At 42.3% G+C, this 27,778-nt stretch overlaps 1 protein-coding gene across 1 annotated transcript in view; it reads right to left on the reverse strand.

Annotated features, from left to right (window-relative positions):
• The window catches only part of dchs1a (dachsous cadherin-related 1a), a 120,637-nt gene that overhangs the window by 88,947 nt on the left and 3,912 nt on the right, over positions 1 to 27,778 (reverse strand). Inside the window, exon 2 of the mRNA XM_053687262.1 lies at positions 14,890 to 16,710. Coding sequence (XP_053543237.1) covers positions 14,890 to 16,689 — 1,800 coding nt within the window. The 5' untranslated portion in view covers positions 16,690 to 16,710. The remainder of the gene's footprint in view (positions 1 to 14,889; positions 16,711 to 27,778) is intronic.

The following is a 27,778-nucleotide window of genomic DNA, read 5'->3' on the forward strand; positions in this document are numbered from 1 at the left end:
TGTTTTTTTTTCTGGGCCTTTGCAGGTTTCCAAATGTTGACACTCAATGTATTAACTCTGGGATGCATTACTTGAGTTACAAATCAGTGCTATTTTTGCTTGGAACAATATTCACCACAGCATGAAACAGTCCAGAAATTCTGAATAGGCATATGAGGAACAAAATGTAGCAAAGTTTTATATGGTTATACAATGATCAATGAGGTCTTTGGGAGAGTTTATCAACCCCTATGGATAACGCTTGCCAGAGCTGACTGGTGTGAATGGCCTAAAGAGGCTAAGCGCTACCTTTTACCAGAGAGAAATAAAGAAATATAAATATAAGGGTGAATTTCTGGCATAAACACTGTTTTCCTTGTTGGTAACAAATGGGTTGAAATGGATCTAGATTCACTTTTTTTGGTGAAACCGAAAACCGCCATGTCACGATATCCACGTAATGGAAGTTAGGACGGAAGCAAGTGCAGATAAGAGCTTTTAATTAAGACGGGCAGGCAGACAAATCCAAATCATGAGACAATAGCCTGGTCAAGAAACAGGCAACGGGTCGGGCGATCTCTAAACAGGCATGAACTAGGCAAGGCAAGAATCGAGAGCGAGGAACATCAATGAACATGAAACAAAACGAGGAACGGGGTACAAACGCTTGGTACGGTGATAACACTCAATACTTCGCAAAAAGAGTGCACGCCTCGAAAGTCCTTTTAAACTGTGGTGTGACCGTGTGTGAGATCAGATGCAGGTGTGCGTGATTAGAATGAATGTGAGTGTTCTGGGAACTGCAGTCCAGGGCGGCCGTGTTTGTAGGCCGCAGTGTAGGATGAGAAATGTAGTCACTGGTTTGCTGTGATATGACACACCACCACTAAAAGCCAAGAGAGAAAAAACAAACAAACAAAAACGCACATATAAATAAGTAGAGGCTGTGGCTGATCCCTGACCCAGGCTGTAGATTCACGCAGCTTATCACTGACCACTGTGTCTAATACAGTGTGTACACATTCACATGCAGCCTAACAATCCTTTCAAAACCCACCTGATTTAATAACCCTTTAATAACTCAACTCAATTGGAATAGAAAACATCTATATCAACAATAGACAAAGAGTCCAGCCAATACAAAGCCGATCCGATTGTAAACATAGCCGTTGTGAAATGCCACCGATATTTAGCATCCATTAAGGCTAATCTATTTAAGCCCACATCGCTATTTAAGCCTCCACAACACGTCATCGGCAGTGATTGAGATGGTAGATGTGAACTATCATAGCATTTTTTTATTCAAGCTTTTGGAGAAGCAAACCGACTAAGTACCGACCATTATAAAACTTAGCGCACTGTCATGCGTTACACACTTCATTGGCTTTCAGGTCAATCAGTATAAATAAGAGCTGATGAAAGAACAGCGCCGGCGATTTTGCCCTAAAGATAAGCACAGGAGCAAATCCAAGGAAACTTTCTATGATCCCATATACAAGAATTCTTTATATAAGAAAACAATCTCTGAACTGCAGCACAAAGCCTGGCATCTTGGAGGTACTCTCAGTCTCAGTCTCAGAGAGAACGCTTTATCTATGAAGAATGTGCCAGTTGGAAAACCAAACCTCATTTCGAGGCTGCTTCAGCCATTTCGGCGAGTTTTCTCCCCAGAGCCAGGTCCCTCTGCAGATGATAAAGCATGACAGATCTGGAGCAGAGATCTGAGTCTTATATTGCAGTCGCATAATGACTGTATTAGACACCTTTTCGTCCACCCTTTCTAGCGCTCGATCTCGGCTCGAGTCATAGCAGGAAACAGATGTCCAAACCTCATTCCTCCACAATGGCGCCTGTTTTTTTTTTTTTTTTTTTTTTACAGATCATCGTCAATCTCCTAACACTCTTGTATCGTGATCATCTGTGCTACCGCTCTACAGAAAGCTCTTTTTTATAGGACTGAAAATTCATTGAACAGAACGAAGGCGTTGTCATTTAGTACTTTCCTGGGCAATCCATCTTGAAGTGTTTCTGGTATGTCCTTTGAGGCTCAGCGAATTACTCTTTAATAGAGGAAAAGTTAAAGCGGCTAGGCAAACAGCTAGTAAAAAGCATAAGAGGTCGAGCCATAGGTCACTGTCTTTCCATTCACGTTTAGCGAGAAGGTCCAAAAGGTCTTTCCGCCTTCCTCGAGATGGACAGTTTAATACCCCTCGTATTTATATACCATAAGGAAAGAGTGTGATGGATGGTGTCACCGCTTTGGAGGGATTCACTAAAAATCTGTTTCCTTGGTATGAGTTATGCATGAGACATATGAGAAGGTTCTCGTCTATCGTAAATCCTGTCTTCCTCCTGCATTCCTGCAGGTGCTCATTCGAGTCCCGCAGGTGCATTTTTGTGTTGATCTGGAGCGAAATATACGGTAGTGATTGCTGCACAACTTTCCACCTTCACACATAACGAGTTTATGAAGTTCTAACGAAGAGCCCCACCAGACAAATATTTACCATGATTTATAACAGGACTCAAAATGTGCTATGAAAGGAAGCACATTCTTGTTCATTAAAATGCATCTGAGAGACCTGCGATGCTGATCTACGAGCTTAAAAGTTCCATACGGAGGGTGCGTATGCCAAAGATGGTGGCTGAGAAATGATAGAACTGAATGATCTACCAAATGTACAGGAGACCAAAACAGACTTTCAAGTGTAGAACCGTAGCGTTTTCACACTTTGGCCTGAATAATTTAGTCTGGACTTAGAACCAATTCTGGGGTCGTTTGGTGGAGGGGCACGCCATCATGCAGGAATACCTGCAAATGAGGAGCAGATCCTGGAGATTTTTAGCCATGAATGCTGGCATGAGAGTTTTCTGCGATGCTATCAGTGCTACACCATGAAGGTGAGCTCTATACAGTGCCCCAGTCCTATGAATGTCTGATGTTACATATTATCTCCTTCACTAGCCGTAACAACCCTTTCCCTGCCATCACGAAACTTGAAACAGGAAGTAACTTGAAACAGGAAGTCGAACCAATCGCATTACTTAGATTAGCTTCCACACCTGATGCAAAACACGCCATTGTTGAACCCCACACCACTGTTTTCAAATTGACCAGGCATCAGTTGTCTTGACCATTACAGAGCTTGAAAACAGCACTCACTAAGAGTTCGGAAAGGTTCTCGTCCAACCATTTCTCTCTTCTATTCCTCTCTCTTTCTCCTCACCTCCTGGGTGTTCTGCTTGAAGCACATATCTGTCTTTGAATCAACATCAACAACCACGACCGTCATTTAGTCGCCGTGTTTCGCCCAAGTATGCACCAGCACACTTCATTTGTTCGGCGTTCATAATACACTCATCTATTTCAAGTGAAATGCAGTCAAACCCAATTACACTCAGCCACCTTCACGCGCCCCATTAGCCATCCGAAACAGTTCCAAACAAATCGATTCAAAACATGAAATGGGATAATCTGACCGCAGTCAGTGGCTATGGACCTCACTTCTGTTCCCCAGCACTGTCAGCACTGTGGAATATACTGCCTCGCTCATTATTGCGACTGGCAGAGTCTAATCGGAGAGCTGAGACTGCTGGCAGGCTGCGGGGATGCTTTCTTAAAAGAGCTTTGGCTGTTGAGAGAGTTCTCTTGGCGGTTATGACGTTTCGGCCAAAAGACATGGAAGCAGTCTAGAATGATTACAAATTGCATTTTCATGAAAGTATGACCGAGGGGTTATTTGATTTCTGGATAGGCAAAACGCAGATCTGATTTTTATTGCTTAGAACCACGTATATTGATGACTACTCAGGTTTGGGAAGTTAAGAGTTAAATGTGCTAACGTTCTAAAACATTTTAAGCATACTCATTAGATTTATTGTTCTTCCAAACACAGACAGAACTTGAGCTATGTCATTAGTACTGAGATCTAACCATGTCCTCACAGTTATGTAGCTCCAGTTTTTCCTAGAGGAAGTGTGTTTAAAAGTGGACTTCTAGAGAACGGTTCTAAGCCGGCCTTTACACTGTAAGATTTCTAGGCCGATTTCAATGTCACTGACAAAAATCGCATATGATATGATATTCATTCATTGTATTGGATTGCATACAGTGACGTGTGGCCAGATGAGTGCCATTGAGACCACAGCGCACGTTCGCCTCACACCTCCAGGGTCGGGGGTTCGAGTCCCACCGTGACCCTGTGTGTGCAGAGTTTGCATGTTCTCCCCATGCTGCGGGGGTTTCCTCCGGGTATTCCGGTTTCCTCCCCCAGTCCAAAGACATGCATGTTAGGCTGATTGGCGTGTCTAAAAGTGTCCGTAGTGTGTGAATGGGTGTGTGAGTGTGTATGTGATTGTGCCCTGCGATGGATTGGCACCCTGTCCAGGGTGTACCCCGCCTCGTGCCCGATGCTCCCTGGGATAGGCTCCAGGTTCCCCGTGACCCTGAAGGAAGAATAAGCGGTATAGAAGATGGATGGATGAGACCAAACACAGCCGATGAAAAGGTTGGCAGTGTCAGAAATTTCCTTATTAATATCTCAGTGTGTGCGATACGAGGACACTTGTCTAAAAGCCACCTCTTTTAGGAGGATGGGATAGGATTACGCGCAACTCAACGGACAGCTTCAAATCCAGTAGTGGAAATGGTAAAAATGTAAATATAACATGGTAATGGATAGACAAACAGATCTTTATTACCTCAAGCTCACTTTGAAGAATGTTTCTGTTTTCTGCATGAGGCCAGATTGCGCTGGTTGATGACGTAAGCAGAATGTATTCATCTTCTTTAATCACAAGACTATCATTAGAGAATCTTCATCACATAATCTGACATAGAAGAATATATTTCATTGGGATTTATCTTGTACACCAAGACGTGTAATAATCTTAAAATAGCACAGTACAAAACTAGCTTCAGGCAAACTAATCATTCTGAGAAAATTGTATTTAGCAAATTTCATGAGTGCAAAACTTTTTAATTGTTTTATCCGGAAACGTAAAGAGACGATGAGCTGCAATTACAAAAGTAGAATGCATACATTACGTGTTTGTAAGAGAATGTAACTGGATCACGCTAACGCAACGTGCTAAACAAATGCAGTTCTCTGCAGACACTTTCACCGAACACTGCAAAATCCAGACAACGACTTTACCAGAGGGACAAAGGGACTGTGTAAAGTTGGGGGAAAAGGAAGCCAGGCAAAAGAGATAAGTGGTTCGAGTGTGAGAAACGAGAAGAAAAAAAAAAGATGCACAGAAAAGCAGAACAAAGAGACAACACAGAGACAGCAGACAGAACGAGAGCAGAGGGACTCATCCTCAACCAGCTCCAGCTGCCCCCTCTGGAGACTACACTCATGTTTTCCTTCCCTCTTACCCTCTCATCTATCACCAAGCTTACACACTCCCACAGACTCTTGGCAGCAAGTTGCTGAACCTCTACTCACCTGCAACGGACAGTCTGGTGAGTAGACCACAGCTAATGTCTGAACGCACGCTAATCACATTCCCAAACATTCCCAATCCCAAACCCTGATCCAAATGTGCACCGCTTCGGAAGCCCCGGCAGAGCCTTGATCCTCATAGACCGCTCGGTCCGAAGCACAGAAACGCAACTGTTTACTCCTGTGAATGACACTGATTGTACAATTCAAAAGTTTCATGCTAGCAATGAGTGCAAGGCAGAGCCAGAGACACAACCAGAGCTTTTCAGCATTTGCAGTCATGTGGCTCGCTGTAAACATTAATTGTTTGTTTTATCTCCATCTCTGAAAACATTTGATAACAGTTACTGCAGACAGCAAATTAAATAGACCAAAGCAAAACAATCAGCTTTCAGGAAATATTTGTGCTTTCATGCAAAAAAAAAACAAAAAAAAACACAAAACAAATATCGCTTTTCTGATGATTCCGGAGAGTTCTACCGCTTAAAGGAGGGGTTCAGTGAAATATCAAATTTACGCAATTTTCCGCTTACCCCAGCCAAAACACATTTGGTCTCTGACAGCTGCCTCTTTAGTTTTGCTACAAGGCTACTGAAACCCAATTAGTGGAAATCTGTCAAATGTTCACATAGCCTATTCATTCATTCATCTTCACTTATCACTTCATCCTGTCAATGGAGCATTGAATCCAAAACCTACTGTACACAGGGAACACTGGGCACGATGCGGGAACATACCCTTGATAGCACAAAATCCCTTCACACATTCATTCACACCTAGACCCAAACCACCTATGGGCATGTTTTTGGGATGAGGAAACCCTCATAAACATCGGGATAACTTGACCCGGAGAGTAAACCTGGGTTCAGGATCGAATCAGGGCCCCTGTGAGGTGGTGATGCTACCTGCTGCCTCGGCTCTTCATATAATTGCTTCAAAAGACATTGTTAAAGCCAGTGTTATGGACTCGGGTCACATGACTTGGACCTGACTTTCGATTTCACTTGGACTCGAGCCCTTTGACTTGGAAAGACTTGATACATTTTCAAAACCAAAGATTAAAAATTATATATTTAAAAGAGTGCAGTGAATCAACTGTTCTCCCCCCCTACCCCCACCCCAACAGGCAATTAAATTTCGGCAAATCAGCATCAATCGACTTTTCCTAGGTCAACCTTCAACCAGTCTCATAACCAATCAGCTTGCACTAGACAATAACAAATGTATAAAAAGAGCTTACTTACTTAACGTAAACAGTCCACACGTCATCTTGTGAAACTGAACTGAAATATTCCATTTTTATAGTCATAGTTATGCATTACCTCATACTTATACCCCTGTGAAACAGGAAGTCATGGTTGAACAATTTCCTGTTCCTAGTCACCCAGGTGTATATATTTTTCTCATATGAATTCATAGGGGTGCCAATAATTGTTTCACACCTGTATTTAACAAAAATTTTTTTTTGGATAAACCTGTGTTGTGTTTGCAATTGATTGACATCCATGAAAGCAGAGTATTTATGTGGATTTTTTTAACAAAAGATCAAAAAGTTAAACAATAAACGCCATTTTTTTCCCAGACTTCTTTGCTCATATTTACTAAGAGTGCCAATATTAGCGGAGGACACTATGTATTCCCATTGAGTTATAAGGTTTGTCTAGAAAGCCGGTATGATACGTTTAAATCAGGTAAAGAGCACATTATGACTCGTTTAGGTTTGTTACTTGACTTGGACTTATCAGTCTTGATGTGAGACTTACTTGTGACTTGTAAAACAATGACTTGGTCCCACCTCTGGTTAAAGCTACAAGGTGTATGATGTTGTTCTCTGGAAGAAAAACACTATTGTAAGCTACATGAGATCCTGCACTCTTCCTCCACTCCATGGATTAATCTCACACCTGAAAGTGGACACGTCAATGGAATTCAAGGCTGTAACTCAATCACTGTAACTCAATGCACATGAAGAACAACACACCAATGGTATAGTGATATAATCAGTAAAGTTCAATTCAGTTGGATTTGATCTGTATAGTGCTTTTTAACGACAGACATTGTCACAAAGCAGCTTTACAGAAGCATATAAATTCAGGATATAAGTTTCAAATGTATTCATTCGTCCCTAATGGGGAAGCCAGAGGCGACAAAAAGTTATAAAAACTTATGAGCTTATAAGCAACTTATGAATATGAGCATCAATTCATTACATCGTTTTAACTTGAAGTCTGTTTTGTTGTCGTTATCAACTGTACAATGATGGAGACGTGACTGCAAAACTGTTTGCAATTGCAGTCCTAAGGCTCTCCAAGGAAGACGCATGCAGTTTGGGATGCAGCCCAAGTGTCTGCAACTCGCAACTGCTCAGTATTAGAGATGTGTTATGAGAACAAAATACCTTCATTGTGCATATCAATTTGACTTTCACTGTTACTGAGCACCAGATGAAAGAACAAAACCTCTCAACGAAAGCTTGTCTTTTAGCTGCCGTCAGCCGGTTAGTTCTTATTGCCCAGAGGCAACATATCAAATTGTCTAAAATGGCTGCCCCGTTGAGAGTGTGAAAGAAACATAACTGAGGCATCCTGAACAGTCACAGTTGCTGCAGGCAGTACATCAAATAATTCCAATCAGAACAAGCATTCATCCAGCATCAGTAACTGCTTGGTCAGGGTTATGGAGGATCCACGTACACTCAGCACAAAGTAGGAATACACATTAGAAGGGACAGCAGTCCATCACAGAGCAGTGCACACACACAAACACAGACACAGACACATTTATGCACACCTAGGGGCAACTTACACTAACTGATCCGCCTACCAGCATGTTCTGATGATGTGGAAGGAAACCAGACTCCCCAGAGGACACGGGGAGAACTTGCAAAACCTTGCATAAACAGTAACCTGAGCTTAGGATTGAACCACAGACCATGGAGTTGTTAGGCGTTACCCACTGCACCACCAGTGCACCCATCAGAAATCAGCTTTCAGGACATATATTTCATGCCAGCCTTTCTAATCATGCTGTTGATGACTGTTCATTAACCAGCATGGAGATGCGAGTATATAAGGTAACCTGGTGAATGTCATGCATATGGAGTCAGGGTCTATGGATCATCAATGGTGTGCAACAGAATGGCGTTTGGTGATACCTCTACAGTGGAATACAACCAGACTTCTCACTCATGGTTCCACGTTGTTGGTTTCCATATTCCCATAGTCACATAAAGTGCTTCTAACCCTGCACATCAATTCATAATCCCAATTCAGATGTGTGCTCTTTATGTACAGGTGCGTTTCTCTCATTGCCTTGTAAGCACCTTTTAAGGAAAAGCATGGTGGTACAGTGGGTAGTGTTGCCACATCACTGCCCCAGGGTACCTGGTTCAATCCTGAGCTCTGGATACTGTCTCGCATATTCAAATGTTCTCCCCTCGCCCACGTGGGTGTCCTCCTGTTTTCCTCTGGTATCCTCACATCTCTCAAAAGCATGTCATTAGACAGATTGCCGACAGTAACTTGCCCCCAGGGTATGAACGCGTGGATCGTAATGGATCGTTATCCCATCCGTGGTGTATTCTCGCCTTGCACCTAATACTCCTGGGATGATGCATGCGTAGATGGAACTACTTTATAAACCAATGTACTTTGCAGTTATCCATACCATACTACTTACTTTTATTATTATCTTCGGCTTGCTTCCGATCAGTCGTTGGGTGCTTACACTTCCTTGAACCCTTAAGAATTTTTCAATTTGTCTTCAAATCTTAAATGTAGAAATGTACAACAACATTTCCCTTAATTGAGATGGTTCCAAGTAAAACCTCTGTCGAAAGCTAAGAATTCTTACCTATCCAAAGAACCCTTGGGGAGTCTTTTTTCCTGTAAGAGTGTATGCTTGGATTGCATTCTGCCTCAACTGTACATCAGTTTGGGTAAAACTACCTGCCAAAATGAATAAATGTAGATGTAATACATGCAAATAAGAGCTGATGGCTGCTTTTTAAAAAGTTCCGACGTCAAAAGCACTGACTGTGCATAAGTCTTTCCTCTCCCTCTTCCCATTGTGTTGTCTAACTACTCTGGAGAGTCCTAAATATGTCAATACTGAGTACTGTACCCGCTAGTGTTTTCACTCGCACCTCGATGATTGAATGTTAGAGTTGCCAGAAGCTTCTGAATGAAACGACTGAGATGAACAACCGGTAGTGATTGCAAGCATACAGGCTCTGACCTGGACATCCCCAACTGCCCATATGTGCGTCCATATTTAGGCCAACTTCAATGCCACCACTTGCCTCCACCATAAGTGCCTGAGGAAGCATTATATTTGCTAACACATTAAGCTGTACGTCTCATTTCCTGCAATTTGCCTGCTCTGTGTAAACAGTGTGCTTTAACCACAGAGCTGAGGGGAACACGAAGGCATGGCAGTTAAGCGGAATGAAAAGAAAAAAAAAAAAAGAGACCCTAAAACCAACCTGCCTCAATAAGTAATAAGGGCTCACAGGGGCAGAAGACAGCAGTCTGCCCCTAATGCAGCTATACATTTTCTGTTTTTCAGCACTTATAATGAGTAAGCGCTGGTGGTCACCTTGATTACATGGTTTCAGTAAAATAGCACTAACCTAAAGTAGTCATTTTAGCTATTTCAGAAAGCTCTTAATATTAACCGGGGCATCGTTTTCAAAAGTGAAGACTTTATGGAGCCATTTGCTGGAGAGTTGTGTTCTTTTGTTTCAAAAGAAGCAAAACCTCTGCATATCCCTGCAGCTGACATCGGATTCATTTTCTATTCCTTAGCAACATGGACTATTTGTCATTTATCTTGTATCGGTATGCTTTGTAATCATACAGTTTATAATATCCCAACTTAAATCTTACTCCAAGTGGAATTTTGAATCTTCATGCAGTAATAAAGAAACATCCATGTATCTGATGTCTGTCTTTAGACCGAAGAATTGTTTTTCCCCTCGACAACACCATAAAACTGGGAAACCGATGAAACCAACTGGAAATCAAAAGCTATGCTATGCTAGGTAGAACCTTATAATTCACAAGGTCTCATTTTCATCCCGAAGCAGAAAAGAGCCAATGTTCGACTGTCTGGGCAACCTTTTTTTTTTTTTTTTTTGAATTCCCCACTTCCTATCCCAGAAGAATTCATCATAAACCACTTCCAAGCTCAATTTATCTGAGCTGCTGTGGAAAGCGGTGAGAATGCAGACTTTTGTCACTATGCAGAATTGCCTGGCATTAAACACAAAAACAAAAATATTTATAAAAAAAAAAAAAAACAAACAAAAAAAAAGCTCACCTTTTGTTCATGCTAAAGGAGTGTGACCAAGTCATTTCATATCAAGACAATGCCAGTTTACTCACAGAGGAGAACAGCACTTGATGAAAATACTGAATGAAGGAAGGAATAGACATCTGACCATAAACAAACAGCCATGTGGTAGTGTGTTTGCTGCTTAATGGGGCATACAGACTTCCACTGTATTCCTGACCTGGCAGCCAGCCCACAGGGAAGCCTGCTGAGGTCTTCCGCTACCTGATAACCTAGCTGAGACTTCAACATCAACCTGGCATTAGAGGAAAAACTACCAGGATGTGTCAATCAAAGCGTTTTATGACATTAAGGATCTGTTTTTATCGACTCATATAAAAATTACCTATAACTTTGAAACGTGAGAAAGGTTATGGCTATAGTCGGGTTTCTTTCTTTACAACGTTGTCTGTATGAAATCCAACAATATTGCTCTTACTCTTTCCTACATATTTGCGCGAGCCTGGGAAGTGAGAAGGAAAAATTCATATTTTCATACACATATTTCACAGCTCATCAAAACCACAAAATAAATTCCTCGTTCGAAACACACTATACAACGGGAATCAAATGGCCTTTCGTTTACAGTTTCCGAAAAGATATTCCCATGTCTGCGGGATCATTTGCTAGCTTATGAGAATGTGGGCTTATAAAAGGTTTTAGGGCTCAAAAGAAATTCCAGCTTTACAAAAGGCCTCCCAAAGAGCATGTTGCTTTGGAGTTTAAGGAAACACAATCTAGGAAGTTGAAGTTAACAGCCTAGCGCTGTTCTGAATGTGCATTACAACACAAATTTTTTTTAACTGCACACTAGAGTAAATCATTACCATACAGGCCACACTCAAAAAGCCACATAATGCATTTCAAGGCTCTGGGAAATAAGACTTTTTGGCCACTAACACATTTTGTCTTTGAAAATTGATCTATAAGGGTAGTGTAGCACTAAAACAAACGGCTTAAAGGCGTTAGAATTCTATTTTATTACCGCCTTAGCAGTTATTTTCCCTGTTTATGTCCAAACACAGTCGGTCTCACAGGTCTTCACGAGTTTTTCTCTCTCCTCTTAGCTTTCCCACACTATAGCTGCTCTTTTTTAGAAGAAGTGCTAGCACAGCTTAGCGTCACATTAGCGCCTGCAAGCACATCACCTGCAGTGATATGAACGATACAGTATACTCTAAATTGTCCTGAACAAGGATACCCCATTGCCAATAAGGTTCATAGATGTATTATATTCTCCCACCAAGAGAGCACTTTGAGTCCATTGCCCGAACACTGCGGCTGTCAGAGCGAAATGAAATGTGATATTAGTGATTTCTTTTCAAGGACTGAACAAACATAGAGGTCCCTGCACCACAGGTTTACCAAGGCAGACAGGAAACATCTCCAAGGCTACATGGAAAACTGAAAGTTTCCCTCCCCATAATGACCATGCCAATATTTCACTTTGGCTTACAAACATCCAGTATCTTCTCAGGTAGCGATGGGGCCCCTGGAAATGATAAGTGCTGTCTGAAGAAACCTAACACTAAAGATTTGTTCTCACACTATCCTAATGATTTATGAAGTGTGATCAGATAACAGCTCAGGAGACCCAAAGATAAAAGATGAAGGCCTGTCAAATCCTGGTCACTTCCATCTCGGGGCAGGAGCTTGTCATCATTCATTTCCACACTTCAGCTGTCTGGGGTCTCCTCTCATTTTTCCACTGGAGCCACCATAATCTACAATCAGCCATGCACACACTGGGGTAATTGTACCTCCTTCCCCCCTAGCTTTATTCCACCAGCACAACTAAGATGAAGCCTACCATGTGGGAACTGTTATCAAGATTCCATCAAGGTACCAGACACAGACAAGTGTAAATGGTGAGTGTCTCAAGCATAAAGCAATGTAAAGGGGTAAGGAAATAAAGTGTACCGCTAACAAGCCCATGCTAACAGGCAATTGTGTAGGGTACTCAATCAATCTGAATGGGACAAAGGCGCTTCTTGGCTCACTGTGAAGCAGGAACCTGCAGCGCAACCACACTCCATCTCGTTCATGGTCCTCTTTATTCAATTTGTTAAGAAAAGGGAGTCCTAACTAAATGTACCAATTATGCGGCCGTTTCACATGGTCAGGATGAAAAACTCTTATCACTCCAAATGGTGGACAAGGACAAGGCCACAGTTGGAGGGCACAGTTAATTGTAGAAGGTAAAGTGTTCTAGCACAAGATACACAACAGCAGCTTGGTCTACATCTGTCTCAGTCATTTACCGTGTACAACCTATTCAGCCATCTTTCCTCTATGATAATCCAACTGATGGAGAGTGTGCTGTTTTAATGAATCCACATTAATTGAGTCAAATTACAGTTTTAATGCGTATACAATATCTCGGTGGTGCATTATTTAAAATGATCAGCGAATCACTAACGAACTTATGCATGTCCAAAAGAATAGGACTTCTAGGACTTGTAGGAAAATCTAAAAATAAAAGATCATTTGATTTTTTGTTGGCTATAACAACGTTAGGAGCTATATGTGTTAATGAAGTTAATAATGAAATAATGAAACCAGAAAATGTTAATTGACAGTAAAATATATCGTTAAAAAAAAAAACTGTATTGGTAAATATATCCATAATTCTGTGAAACAGTAACACTCGATCTAATTAAACGCATTACGTCTTGCCACTGGAGAAAACAGACACTCACAATCATTCACTTTTAAATCACGATACGCTTATTTTGATTCCATTTGGACTTTAGATCTGTATGGGTGAGCATAAAGGTGGTGGGAACTTCTTCTACAATGCTCTGTTAAGGGGAGAAGGCACTCATCAGGAGCATTGCGGCAATGCTTGGATGTGGATTTGGCAGCGATTTGCACCGTCTGTGTATCATCTTGCTCCCGACTGCTTTTGAGCTGTAAACCAGCTCCCATCAACTGCATCCAGTTATGGCAGAGCGTGAGAGACAGCTTGCTTTGGACCCTGGCCTTGGCAAGCATACTAAGTATGCTAACCCAAGCAACATGGTCTCACAATTGCTAATTCATAGGAATCTGTATGACTCAATTTGTCAGAAAAGTTGTGAATAGATAAGGTAAGGGGTTGGGTAAGCTGGTGTAGCTTTTCTTGTGACTTTTATTTCTATGCAATATATATATATATATATATGGTGTAAATTATGAGAAAGAAGAAGCAGAACTGTTCAAGAGGGGCCAAAACACACCGATCTGTCTAACTTCATGTGTGTCGTAATCTCACACTGAACTGCTTTCAGATTAGTAGATGCAATAAAATCCCCTGGGATAACTCTTCACACCTCTCCCCCCACCCCCGTTTTAAAACAAATAATTCATTCATTTTAGAACCTACGTCCTACTGTCTTCCCATCTGCTGGCCCCTCTGTCAGTTTAAAATCACGTTACACTAAACTGAAGTGTAATTTGGATTATTATGTGACGATACGTTCCCGAGATCATCGGTTTAATGCCACTCCGAAAGAGAAAAGGAAAGAAAAACTTTAGACATACAATGGGCGCAGATGAGAAAAAAATCACAGCCAGCCACTCAAGCCCTTTTCTTTCATTTTTTTTTTTTTTTTTGTGTGTGCCACCACATTTTTCACAGTCAGACAAAAGGCCATTTAGTCAAAATTAAAGCCCATTCATCATACAAAACAGCTCGAGATTGGAACAAACTGTAAGTGCTGTTAAAATCTTGACTGTGTCTAATTTAGAGGCAGAGCCCGCTGCTTTTAAAATAAGCTCTGCCATACCCTCTTCGGTACCCTGGAAACCTTTGTGAGGTGAAGATGAGGACAGCCAATAAAGAGCAAAAACCCTTTCAGCCAGAGGACAGCAGGTAACTAATAACGCAAGGACTCCAATTTAAACACAGCTTTTCACTAAACTGTCCCAAATGTCCAAATCCCTTTCAGCTGGAGTGTTTAAGTCAAGTTTCGAAAACATCTGTTCAGATTTACAGTATTTTCAAGAATGGTTAGCGTAATTAAATGCAAATAACAAACTGGATTTTACAGACAGAAGACAGACAGACAGATAGATGGATAGATGGATAGATGGATAGATGGATAGATGGATGGATGAGCGGGCCACTGCAAATAAAGAGTAGTAGTCCTACCTCCAAGAAGCATGTCCCTGCTGCAGTGTTCTCCTTAAGGGATGCGTTGTAGAACTTGCTTCCAAAAACAGGTTCGTTGTCATTAATATCCTGAAGGATGACTTTGACTACAGCAGTGGAGGACAGAGGAGGTCTACCCCTGTCCATAGCCACAACGATCAAACTAGGAGTAGGGTCTGTCTCATAATCCAGCTGAGTGAGCGTAGTGATGATGCCGGTGATGGCATCAATGCTGAACCAGTCGGAATGAGTCTCAAGATTCTGCAGGATACTATACTGTACATCTCCATTAGGGCCCTGGTCTTTGTCTCGTGCTGTGACCTGTAGCACAAAGCTCCCTGGAAAGATTACTTCTGGGATTACCTGGGTGTATTCTTGTTGGACAAATAAAGGTGGGTTGTCATTGACATCTGTAACCTGGATGGTAAATGAAGACTCGGCTCGTAAAGGAGGGGTTCCAGAGTCTGTGGCCATGACCCTCAGTTCATAGCGGTCCCGTTCTTCACGATCGAGGATCTCATCTACACATATGAGGTAGATGATATTATCTTTAGTGGTGAGAGCAAATTTTCCATCTCCACCCTCTAAAGACACATTGACATTGGAGTACTCCCCATAATCGGGGTCTGTGACAGAGATCCGTGCTACATACTGGCCAGGTTGTGCACCTTCAGATATGCGTGGTGAGCCATCTTCGCTAAGGAAGATGATGGTCATGGTGGGCTGGTTGTCATTATAGTCCCGCACATGTATGGTCACAAAGGCATTGGTGACCTCAGATTGTGTAGCATTGTCCCTTGCCTGAACGACCAGCTCATGAACCTTCCTCATCTCATAGTCCAAAGGTTTATTCAGAGTTATTATCCCAGTCTGGGAGTTAATGACAAAGTAGCGATCGGGGTCACTCTGTCTCCTGTTAATCTCATAAAGCACCAGGCCATTGTCACCCTCGTCAGCATCCGAAGCAAACACTTGCAGTATGTTGTTGCCTGGCTGCAGGTTTTCAGAGATCATGGCATGATACCTGCTCTGGTTAAACACCGGGGCATTGTCATTGATGTCCTGCACGGTCACGTCCAGGACCATCTGGCCAGTCTTCTTAGGAGATCCGCCATCAAAGGCCTCCAAGACGAGAGTATAGGATGACCGTTTCTCCCTGTCTAAAATGGCATTGACTACCAAATCCAGATAAAGTACTTGATTGGAGCCTCTTCTTGTTTCAAGAAGAAACGCCTGGCCCACATTTCCATCTGTTATAATGTAACCTTGAGTCGTTAGCTGGTCCTTGTCTGCATCCAAGGCAGGTTCCAGGGGGAATTTAGTACCTATGGTGGTCTGTTCCGGGATTTTAAAAGAGGCCCGTTTTCTGGGGAATACTGGAGCATGGTCGTTGATGTCATTCACTAAAATGGTCACCTCCACTGTCTCAGCTGTCATGGTAACCGCTATGAAATTGTAGTGGTCTCGTATTTCCCGGTCCAAGACCTTTGCTGTCCTTATGATGCCCGTGCTTTCGTCAATGTCCAGGTCGGTCCCAACACCTGTTCCCTCATGATCTGAGATGAAGTAAAGAGACGCTGTAACACCTGGGGGCAGGCCAGCACTAATGTCTCCAACTACAGTACCCGCTGGTTGCTCTTCATCTAGCTGGAGCTCCAGTGTACCAGGTACCATAGAGGAGTGAGCCGTGAAGAATTGAAGAGCCACACAGAGGAGCACGAGCAGCCTGCTATCCCATGTCCTATGTTGATGGATTTGGTCCATTACTGTGCTTCCAACTCCGGTTAGCACTTTCTTCATTTTAGCTGCTTCTTACAAAACCTATAAGGACAAAATATGAAGCGATTAGCTTGAGAGTCAAAGACTACACATTCATCTATGCTGCCTTCCAAACAATAGAAAAGAATTTTTCATAAACAGCCTGTTATTGTTCTAAAGGATTTGGAAAGGTTAAGTCAGGAAAAATTAAGAAGAAGATTTCCACATTTGCTATAGGCCTAGCTCCTAACTGCACAGTGGACACACATTTATGTAAATTATTCTCACTTAATAAGTCAACACCTTGTTCTTCTCGCCAAGAGGAACAGAAACCACAGGTCCAGTGTACACGTCCAGAAAAAAGACAACACAAGCCTATTTTATTGCTGTTACCTTCTTTTAAAATTGAATAAGCATGGGACCTGTGCTACTGGCCAATACAGCTTCATCGTGCCTGACATGTAACAGTACCCAATAGTACATGAGTATATAGAGTTAGTGGGTGTAATGGAGACTTCGGGACCTGGGAGAATGTTGACACACACTCACTAGCAGGGTGTGAGCCTTGATATCGAGAGTCTAAAAGAGCCTTTGCAGTATTGAATACTCCCTCTGCAGCCATTCCTTTTGGAGCGTTAACTTGAAGAATGTCCTCTTGTACTAGCCATTTTGTGCAGACCATGATCGTAACCAGAAAGTGCTGCTTTGCAAGGAAAAACATCTTTTTTTTTTTCTCCTTGGGTCCTGAACAGAAGTACTGAAAACTAGGTGGAGTCATCAAAGCGTAACGGCTGTTAACGCAACGGTATATTAATGGCAAAGATAATACATAGGATAATAATCAAGCCGCTAAAATGTGAACTGACAAAAACAGAGGTTTACTCTCAAGTGCACTCTTGGTGCTTGCAAAATCTTTAGTATCGCAAATTAAAAAATTGCGGACTTACAACCATGTGATAATTAAGACACTCAGTGTCTGAACTGAACTCTTTTCAGATAATTCCATGATCCAATATGCTACCAAATGTGTCATAAACACTAAATAAGACAGATGATTCAGTATTTATACAGTACGTGGTTGTTAGATGATGGTAACATTTTCCAATCTCGAGCAGAGACATTTGCTATGGAAGTGTAATATGGACTATTATAATATATAATATGGAATATAAGATGGATTTTCTTTTACTTCCTAAATAAGAATGAATTATATGTTTTCCTTTTAGTTAACGAGGTGTAAGACCTGCTGAAAATAAATGACTCAATAATGTACATACCTTTAATGCCTTCTTTAAAATGCTAATGAAAGTTTAGTTTATTAAGAGCTGAGCTTTGCATTGAACACTCTGCAGGACCACAAAAATCCTGAAAGGCATTCTCGAAAGGACTCGTTATGACTACTTTCACTATGAACTACAAGGGAAAGAATGTCAAAAGACTGTTTTAGTGGTCTATAAAAAACAACAACAACAACAACAAAACTCAAAACACACCAGCTTACAGATAATCGGTCTACTTGATTAGCCGGGATCAACTCTCCTGGATTAGGACTGGAATTTAATTCTGTAGGATAACGGATCTCCAGGAACAGGTTTAACGATCACGGGTACAGATGCAGAGCTGCCGACATTGTTAACAAGAAAATCCAAGCAGGAAAAAGAGAAAAACACAAACAAACAAAAAAACTGAATTTTACCACAAACATTCATTCGTTCCTTTTCAGTAAGTGATGGAGCTGGAATCTATTCCGAGCATGAGGTGGAAATACAACCCTGGATTGAAGAACCCAGAGAAAACCACCATGGATTGAAGAACACAGAGAAAACCACCCTGGATTGAAGAACCCAGAGAAAACACCCTGGATTGAAGAACACAGAGAAAACCACCCTGGATTAAAGAACCCAGAGAAAACACCATGGATTGAAGAACCCAGAGAAAACCACCCTGGATTGAAGAACACAGAGAAAACCACCCTGGATTGAAGAACCCAGAGAAAACCACCATGGATTGAAGAACCCAGAGAAAACCACCATGGATTGGAGAACCCAGAGAAAACCACCATGGATTGAAGAACCCAGAGAAAACCACCCTGGATTAAAGAACCCAGAGAAAACCACCCTGGATTGAAGAACCCAGAGAAAACCACCATCGATTGAAGAACCCAGAGAAAACACCATGGATTGAAGAACCCAGAGAAAACCACCCTGGATTAAAGAACCCAGAGAAAACCACCCTGGATTGGAGAACCCAGAGAAAACCACCATGGATTGAAGAACCCAGAGAAAACCACCATCGATTGAAGAACCCAGAGAAAACCACCCTGGATTGAAGAACCCAGAGGAAACCCAGAAGAACATTAACACATTCACACCTATTGTATGGGCAATTGAGTGTAATTTAGGGCCAGTTCACCTACCGGTAGGTTTTGGGGAGGTGGAAGGAACCAGGAGCACCCAGAGGAAACCCACAAACACACGAGAATAGTTACACAATTCTATATAGATAGTCACGCAACACTCAGGATCAAACCTGAGAACGTAGAGCTGTGAGGCGTTAACTCTACTCACCGTGGAACCCTGCTACCAGCAGGCACTTTTTCCAGGGATTTCAGGACAGCGTAATAGATATTGCATCATCAGGTAGGCGTGGCCTATTCTGAGAATCTGCATAGGTCAAAAATCATGTGCAGTTCGGGAAGAAAAGCCATTTGCTGCAGATCTGTCCGTGATCAGAGGGGTTTTACGTTCATTCTGCTATTTCAGGGGGGTCCGATCTTATCCGGAAAGCGCCGGTGTGGGTGCAGGTTTTCAGTCCAACCAATCAGAAGCCACACCTGATTCCACCTGTTTAATCAGTTGATCTTGGCTTTCAGTCGACTCAGGTGTGGCTTCTGCTTGGTTAGATTGAAAACCTGCACCCACACCGGCCCTATCCGGATAAGATTATTGCCCACCCCTGTGCTATAACGTCTTATAACCTGTCTGTGATCACAGGGGTTTTATGCTTGAAAACTAAGAAGTAGTTAATTTACCATTCATAGGATTTAAAAAAAAAAAACACCAAAGAATAGTTACCGATACGACCGTTTTGTCCTTCATCTTACATCGCTGATCCTGGGAATGCCCTTGCAAAAAAAAAAACAACAAAAAAAAAAATATTCTGTGCATGTTTGGTGACCTGTAATTTTTTTTAAAGGGGGCGTCTTTGCCACATCTCCAGAAATGCCCTTTTTACGTCACAGTACTGAAACCCCTGGAATTTAGTGAATGCCCCTTGCTACCCTTAATAATAAGCTTTTTTTTTTTAACTCAACAAAGAGACCACAGTCCTGCCCACTTGGTTTCTACTGGCTCAGAAGACTCATGTTCACAGGTCAAAGTTCACATCCATGTAGATAAGATCAACGCAAAACCAAAGCAACCACCAGCAGGAGCACGTCCGTCCTTTCCACCGAGTGAACTTCATTCGGAACGCTATCTGAAAAAGTACGAAAGCCTACATGTCTCGTGTCCGCCATATCACCACGGTGAGAGGCTAAAAATCACGAATTCTACACCTAAACAATACACGACGGCCCCCGGTAGCTGCTGAACTTGCATAACTCGGACGATCGCATTCTTTTTTTGATGGCCATGATTCAGAGAAGCTAAAAATGCTTAAAGGTGCACACTGCACATATTACAGAGTCTCATGTGAGTACTTATACGTTTCGAGTAGCGCATGTGCGTGTGTGAGTGACAGATGTGTGCCGTGCGCCTGATTGTGGTGGTCTGTCTACCCGATAGTGGTGACAGTCTGCGCACGAGTGTGTGTGCGAGCGTGTGTGTGTGTGCGCGAATGAGAGAGTGGGGATGGAGGGCTCCACACAGTCTGGCCTGCACCCTCTCTGGCTCTGCTGCATTGTAATTGGGGTGTGCTGGAAGGCTGCCTGTGCATATGGGAATCCAATCCTCATTTAAGTCTGTCAGCAGCGGAGTGACTGAAGCGCTTACACACACAAGGAAATGCTCACACATATATATAAGACAGTCGGAGCACACACACACACACACACACACGTACACACAAACGCATGCACGCAAAAAGTGCCGAAAAGGAAAATCTTATAAAGCTCGAGTCATGCACGTATTTCGATTCAATGTGCATGATTTGCAAAGCCCCGATATCAAATATCATAAACTAGCTCAAATGAATAAGCTATTAAGTGAAGATGAAAAGAATGTTTTTTGTTCAGACAGAGAGGTCGTACCTCCAGTGACTGCCCCTGGAAAGGAAAAGGGGGCCTGTAGAGATTTTGGCCCTCTACCTAATGGGTATAACAGACCTCCACAGGCTACACTAGACGTGCCCCGTGTCAATCGAAGCTAGACCACTACGGTTCTCCGTCCAAGATATCTTCCTTATTCTTGCGTTTAATACCTAGTTAAAATATATGATATGAGGAGTCTACTGCTGGTTTGCTTCCAAAGTGTGGAGGCTATAACACACCACACAACCAGGCTGATCAAAGTGGGGGGTTTGTTTTTTTTTGGTTTTTTTTCCTCCGAGGGAGTTCCCAACGCTTAAAAAAAAGAAAGCTGCGCATATTGCTGCCAAGGCTTCTCAAAATATAGACTTTGAAGATATTAGGAGTCCGTCCTGCCAAGAGGTGCGAGTGCTCATTCGAAATGTTTTGGTCATAGTTACTGATGGTAAGGAAAAGAAATAAGAGATCAAGCAGCAGAGAAAACCCCATCCTGATGGCACGATTTGTAGAGGTTAAGTCGGAATCAATTCGCTCCGTCTTTCCGGGAGGAAAGGTTCGACCTGGAACCCTACAGAGTGATTTTCCCATCAGTGAAGGGTCCAAGAAGTTAAGAATCTTCAGTAATAGAAATGTCACCATTAACAGAGCTGTTGAAAACATGGCTAGTTTTCTATTCGTATACACTCTGGTCTCTAGAGCGAGATCGTTCCGATTTGAATACCGGGAAAATCCCGTCCCGATGACATAACAATGGCAAAAACTGTAACTGGATCCTTCAACTGATTCCTTTCCTTCAGGAAAATTTCCCATTTTTTAAAAAAAGAATGACCTGCCAGCATTTTTTTTCTCATGCAAAAAAAATAAATAAAATCATTCATGCGTGTACAGGACCCTCTCGTAAAGAAATAAATCAAATAAATCAAAACAAACAAGAAAAAAAAAAAAAACACTCCAAAAAAAATCAAAGGATGAAATACCTCAGCGTAAAGGAGAACCGGTCTTTACCTCTCTCTCCCTCTTTTTCTCATTCTCTCTCTCTCTCTCTCTCTGTCTGTATCAGTTCTTTCTGTTTATCCCTCTATCTTTCTCTGTCCATCTCTCTCTCTCTCTCTCTTTCTGTCTTTTGCCTTCCCTATCTCTCATTCCTTCTCTCTCTCTGTCTGTATCAATTCTTTCTCTGTTTTCTCTCTCTCTCTCTCTCTCTCTCTCTCTCTCTCTCTCTCTCTCTGTCTTTTGCCTTCCCTATCTCTCATTACTTCTCTCTCTCTGTCTGTATCAATTCTTTTTCTGTTTTCCCTCTCTCTCTCTCTCTCTCTCTCTGTCTTTTGCCTTCCCTATCTCTTAATTCTTCTTCTCCCTCTCTCTCTCTCTTTCTGTCTTTTGCCTTCCCTATCTCTCATTCCTTCTCTCTCTCTCTGTCTGTATCTCTCATTCCTTCTCTCTCTCTCTCTCTGTCTGTATCTCTCATTCCTTCTCTCTCTCTCTCTCTCTCTGTATCAGTTCTTTCTCTGTTTTCCCCCTATCTTTGCCTCTCGCCTTCCCTATCTCTTAATTCTTCTCTCCATCTCTCTTTCTGTCTTTTCCCTTCCCTATCTCTCATTCCTTCTCTCTCTCTCTCTCTCTCTCTCTCTGTCTGTATCAGTTCTTTCTCTGTTTATCCCTCTATCTTTCTCTGTCCATCTCTCTCTCTTTCTGTCTTTTGCCTTCCCTATCTCTCATTCCTTCTCTCTCTCTGTCTGTATCAATTCTTTCTCTGTTTTCTCTCTCTCTCTCTCTCTCTCTCTCTCTCTCTCTCTCTCTCTGCAGTTTTGTACACAACGTATATAATGACCAAGGAAACGGCTTACAGGCACACCGCCTCAGGATGTTAGCTTTATAACGTCGTTTAAAGTTATACGTTCATGGTGTTACAACAAAAATCTGGCAGAGTAATCGGGACAAGGTTTTCAACCTTCCGTCCGAGCTCCACCTTTAGGTCACATGGTTGACCCCCATAGCCAAGATGACAAAGCGCACGTGGTGCCTAATTATAGAAAATGGCCCAGTTGAAGGAAAAAGAAAACATTCCCTTTGTAAATGCCGCGAGATCTGCCGTGATGGGGTCTGACGGAACTAAAATGAAAACAGACCCGCCTTATTTGCTTAAAAAGCACGCCCCAATAACATGTGATGGCCATTTTTAAATTCCCACTGACCCCTAAATCCTCAGGGGGATTTTTTAACAGTCCTGTAATGGTGCTTAAAGAACACGTGAACTCTTACACTGTTACTATCTCTCCTGATGCCTTGGTGCGTTCAGCCAGTAGTTCTATTTCACAGAATTGGGCCAAAGAGCTGACAAAGGAGGGAAAAAAAATGTAATCTAAACAAGCCCAAACAAAGATTGCCGTCAAACACGGTTACCCGTCTGCCAAAGTGAAAACAACCACAGCTGGCCTGAGCAACTGTGTTCTCTCTCTTACGTTCAGGATGTCATCTTCCCACCGGCGCATGTTCAGCATCACCTCACAAACACCTCGACTATCAACACCAGAGATTCTGTTTAAACGTCCGAGTGCAGAGCCAATCAAAATCTACTTATAAGTTTACATTACTCCGAGGTTCATTTATTCAAAAGGGTAAATGAGGAAAAGGCAATATGTTTGCCAAAGTATGTTCTATCCAGGCCACAAATAGGGTTCATCGAGTTCTGTGTAGAGCCCTATTGTTATATTTACATCACTTTTACCCATATATGGTAGATTACGGTATTTCATATGGGGTTTTTTTTTTTGTACTTATTGTAAAAAGAATTCCATAAAATCACATCAGTCCATCCGTATAATTCCATCCATCCATATTCTATACCGCTGATCCTACACGGGGTCACGGGGGAGCATGGTGCCTATCCCAGGGAACTAGACGCACGAGGCGGGGGACACCCTGGACATGGGTACCAACCCATCACAGAGCACAATCGCACACACGTTCACACACTACGGAGAATCTGGAAATGCCAATCAGCCTACGGCGCGTGTCTTTGGACTGGGGGAGGAAACCGGAGTACACGGAGGAAACCCCCGAAGCACGGGGAGAACATGCGAACTCCAAACACACACAGGGCGAAGGCGGGGTTCACACCCCCCAATCCTGGAGGTGCGAGGCAAATGCGCTAAGCACTTATCCAGCACTAGGGGATTCCATTAGTGGATTCATTTTATATTGTAGTATAGCCGTACACTTATTTTTTTATTATTTATTTTTTTTAAAAAGGTACATCTAAATCTAAACCCTTTCAGATTGTCACTCTTGGGAAAAGTTGTGTGGTCTATTGTTCTAGAGTTTTACTATTGGTGAAGATCCAAGCAGAACCCCTTAAGCAAGCTCAGAATTTTTATGCCCGAATGCAGACCTTTACATGTTTTAAACACCCACCATACTGTAATAATAATAATAAGAGGAAGAAGAAGAAAAAGAAGTAGAACAACAAATTAAATATTCAACATGGTGTATTTGTCATACAAGCTGTGTACCTTGAACATCCTGCACTCAACAACAGCAGATAACACTAGGATCATTCATAGTACAAGGTGCACGAAAAGCTTAACATCATTTGCATATATATTTTGCTGCCCAGCTACGCCTCAGACTAGTAGCTACTATGGATTCACCACCATTTTGTTATTCATGTTGAAGTCTATTTATGCTTATTTCACATTGATGGAAGGAGCCTCAGTGCCATCCATTTATATTTAAGCAATATCGCAGGGTCAAGATTGCTGTTATACTGAATATCAGCACGGCTGCTTGTGGAAATAGTTCCCAAAGCAGCCACAGCTGGCTAGAGTGTTTCATGTTGCCATGGTAACTCTAAGACTGACTGACAGCCGGTAGTAGGTGTAGTAACCAACCCTACTACACTTCAGTGCAGAGCTGCAACAACTAATCGATAAAATCGATAATCATCGATTATGATGATCTCACGATGGATCAGTCGGTCTGCGCGCGGTACGTTTACTCGTTACGTTACTTCTGTTCCGAAAACACGCTTCGGAGAGTAAATACTAAAGTTGTGTCCCAAATGACGTACTGTACACTTACACTATGCACTGCGTAGTCTACCGTCTAGTGCAGTGTTTCTCAACCGGGGGTCCGCGGACCCCTAGTGGTCAGTGGTGTAATTGCAGGGTGTCCGTAGGAAAGTTTTTAAAATGTTTAAATATTATTATATATATTTTTTGTTAAATGTATCAAAACATACTCAAATTAGATGTTTTAAAATGAATCAATTTGGTTATTCGCAAATATCACGTTAGCTGAGCCGCCGATCGTTCATCGGTGGATTTATTATAAATCTATTGACAAATGAATAGATTAATTTGCGAAAACCTACGAGTGGCGGACAAGTTCAAGTGTCGCACTGATGGATAGAATAAACAAAAGATAATTCAGAGCGTCGAATTAAACGTCACACCGACGATAAAATGTAAAATAAATAAATAGATAAATAAAATCTTGAAATCTTTTGACTCAATTTTAATGTTAATATTATTCATGTTAAATATGAATAAAATAAAGCAACATATATAGAAATGACTGTTTAGTATATAGCCTATCATTGTTGTGGCGTGATGGGGGTCCTTCTGGATTGTTCGAAATATGCGAGGGGTCCAGAGCTCACAAAAGGTTGAGAACCACTGGTCTAGTGTATGAATGTTAGAACGGTGATATCGTCTCAAATGGAACACGTTAGTTTTTTTACTAACCTGAAAGTTTCCCCACCCCGCCTATCCGATCAATCGAAAAATAACCGGCCAACTCATCGATTGTGAAAATAATCGTTAGTTGCAGCCCTGCTTCAGTGTTACGAACTGCTGCTAGAATGTGAATTTTATGGTCACGAACACAGACAAGCGGAGTGATACACGCGGCGCGGTCGGACTAAATATCAGCGCTCTTGCAATGCCAGTCAAATTCGTGAGTAGGTTTTCCGCCACAGGAAAGTCTTCAAGACAGAGGATTTTACACTGTCTGGTTTCTCTATCACATGACAAGCTGTTGAGAAAGAAAAAAAAAACAAAAACAAAAGAGAGGCTGGTTCGGTAACGCCTGTTCATAGCTGCTGTAATAGAGATGAACTTGTCTTGAGCATGTTGTACAACATGAACAGTTGAAAAGCATGATGTGGATTAATAAATTTAAAGAAATATTGAACAGTTGGTAAACTGTTGCGGTATAAGAGTAATAAAACACTTTAGGACGTGCTGTTATTTGAAACGAATATCACTCTGGGTGGTAAAGTAACTCACGACACTGTCTTGTTGATCATTCGTCTATAACAACACGCCCCGAGCGATTTACTCCGTACTTAAGCTACACCAATGGAGCGTCGGGAGGATCCACAAGCACTCGCACTCACTTCATCTACGAGCTCAGCTGGCGCATGACATCACAATGAAGCTAGCTGGAAAACATTCTCGTCCGTCGACACAACGTAGTATTTAACGACGATAGCGCTCTACACTGAGTAATATGTCATCGCCGGGAAGATGCCTTCCTGCAGATGAGATAAGCTTGATAAATGGATGGAGAGCCACAGGAGCCGATAAGGCTGGCGAGAAAAAGAAAAACACACCAGTACTCTTGTGTTACAACACACCCTAACACGCACGGGGGAAAAAAATAATATATAACAGCGCTTCTCTTCATGGTTTATCCGCCGGTCGGCGATCGGCTCTTTCCCACAGCCGCAGACCCGGCGTGTGTGTTTGTTGAACTGTTTATGAAGGAAGGCTGGAAAAAAACAAGGCACTACGCGTGCTGCAGGGGCCTTTGAACATGACACCGGCTGACACAGCTTCAGTTACGCTGCACTGATTGGAAACATCTGGCGGCTCAGAGCGAAAGAGTTCAGTCCAGAGTTAACGGAGTTCACCGTGCGCGGTTTTAATGGAACACAGCCTAGTCGCTCGTCGTATCTATAGGATGTATCGTTTCTGCTATCTCCCAAACCATATGGAGAACTGGACTTTCCGATACTTGCACCTACTGCTAATAAATCAAAACGGTGTGTGAGTAGAAACATGTTTCATTTGTTCCTGTTCTTGGGCCCGTGCCTCGGGACACGAGGGAAACAATTAGCACGCACTCTGCTTTGATAGCGATCGCATTTATGTTCTTTATCACCTGGGAACGTATCTTTGTTGCGCTTTACCATCTCCAGGAATACACGAACACCAAGATTGATCTTGATTTATTGGAGAACAAGAAGTCGGCAGAGGAAACGGCCTCTGGGTCTCAGTCAGGGGGAAAAAAACGACGCCGATGACGCTGGGACGATGACATGCCAGTGGCTGGGTAGAAAAATGGCCCCAAGTTCAGTATGGAAGTAAAATATCTGCACAGGTAGAGCTAAATGAGAAACTCAGGTCAATCTGGTATCCAGTGTAGGGACGTCACGATACCAAAAATCTAGTAGTCGGTACCGATACCACCAAAAGTACACGAGACTCGATAACAAAGTCGATACCACGGTGTGGAATAAGAATAAAATAAAAAAATGTAATTAAAAACTCTCCTGGAGGACATCCTGCTCTGGCTGATACTGGCAAAGAGAGAGAGAGAGAGAGAGAGAGAGAGAGAGAGAGAGAGAGAGAAAGAGAGAGAGACACACACACACACACACACACAGACACGCGCGCATGCACACACCCCTTATACTCTGAATGCAAGAATTAGTTTAAATTCACTGATATGGTGGCAGGGCAGAAAGATTTATTAAACGCATGAACATGTGAGTAATTATCAGTTACGTTAGACTACATTTATCTGACAGGACACGGGCTGAATGGCGGTGCACGGTGGAACATTCGGAGGTAGTTTATAACATCGCCATGCGTTAGCGTC

Source organism: Ictalurus punctatus, chromosome 17, assembly GCF_001660625.3.
Source record: "Ictalurus punctatus breed USDA103 chromosome 17, Coco_2.0, whole genome shotgun sequence".
NCBI classification, from domain to species: Eukaryota; Metazoa; Chordata; class Actinopteri; order Siluriformes; family Ictaluridae; genus Ictalurus; species Ictalurus punctatus.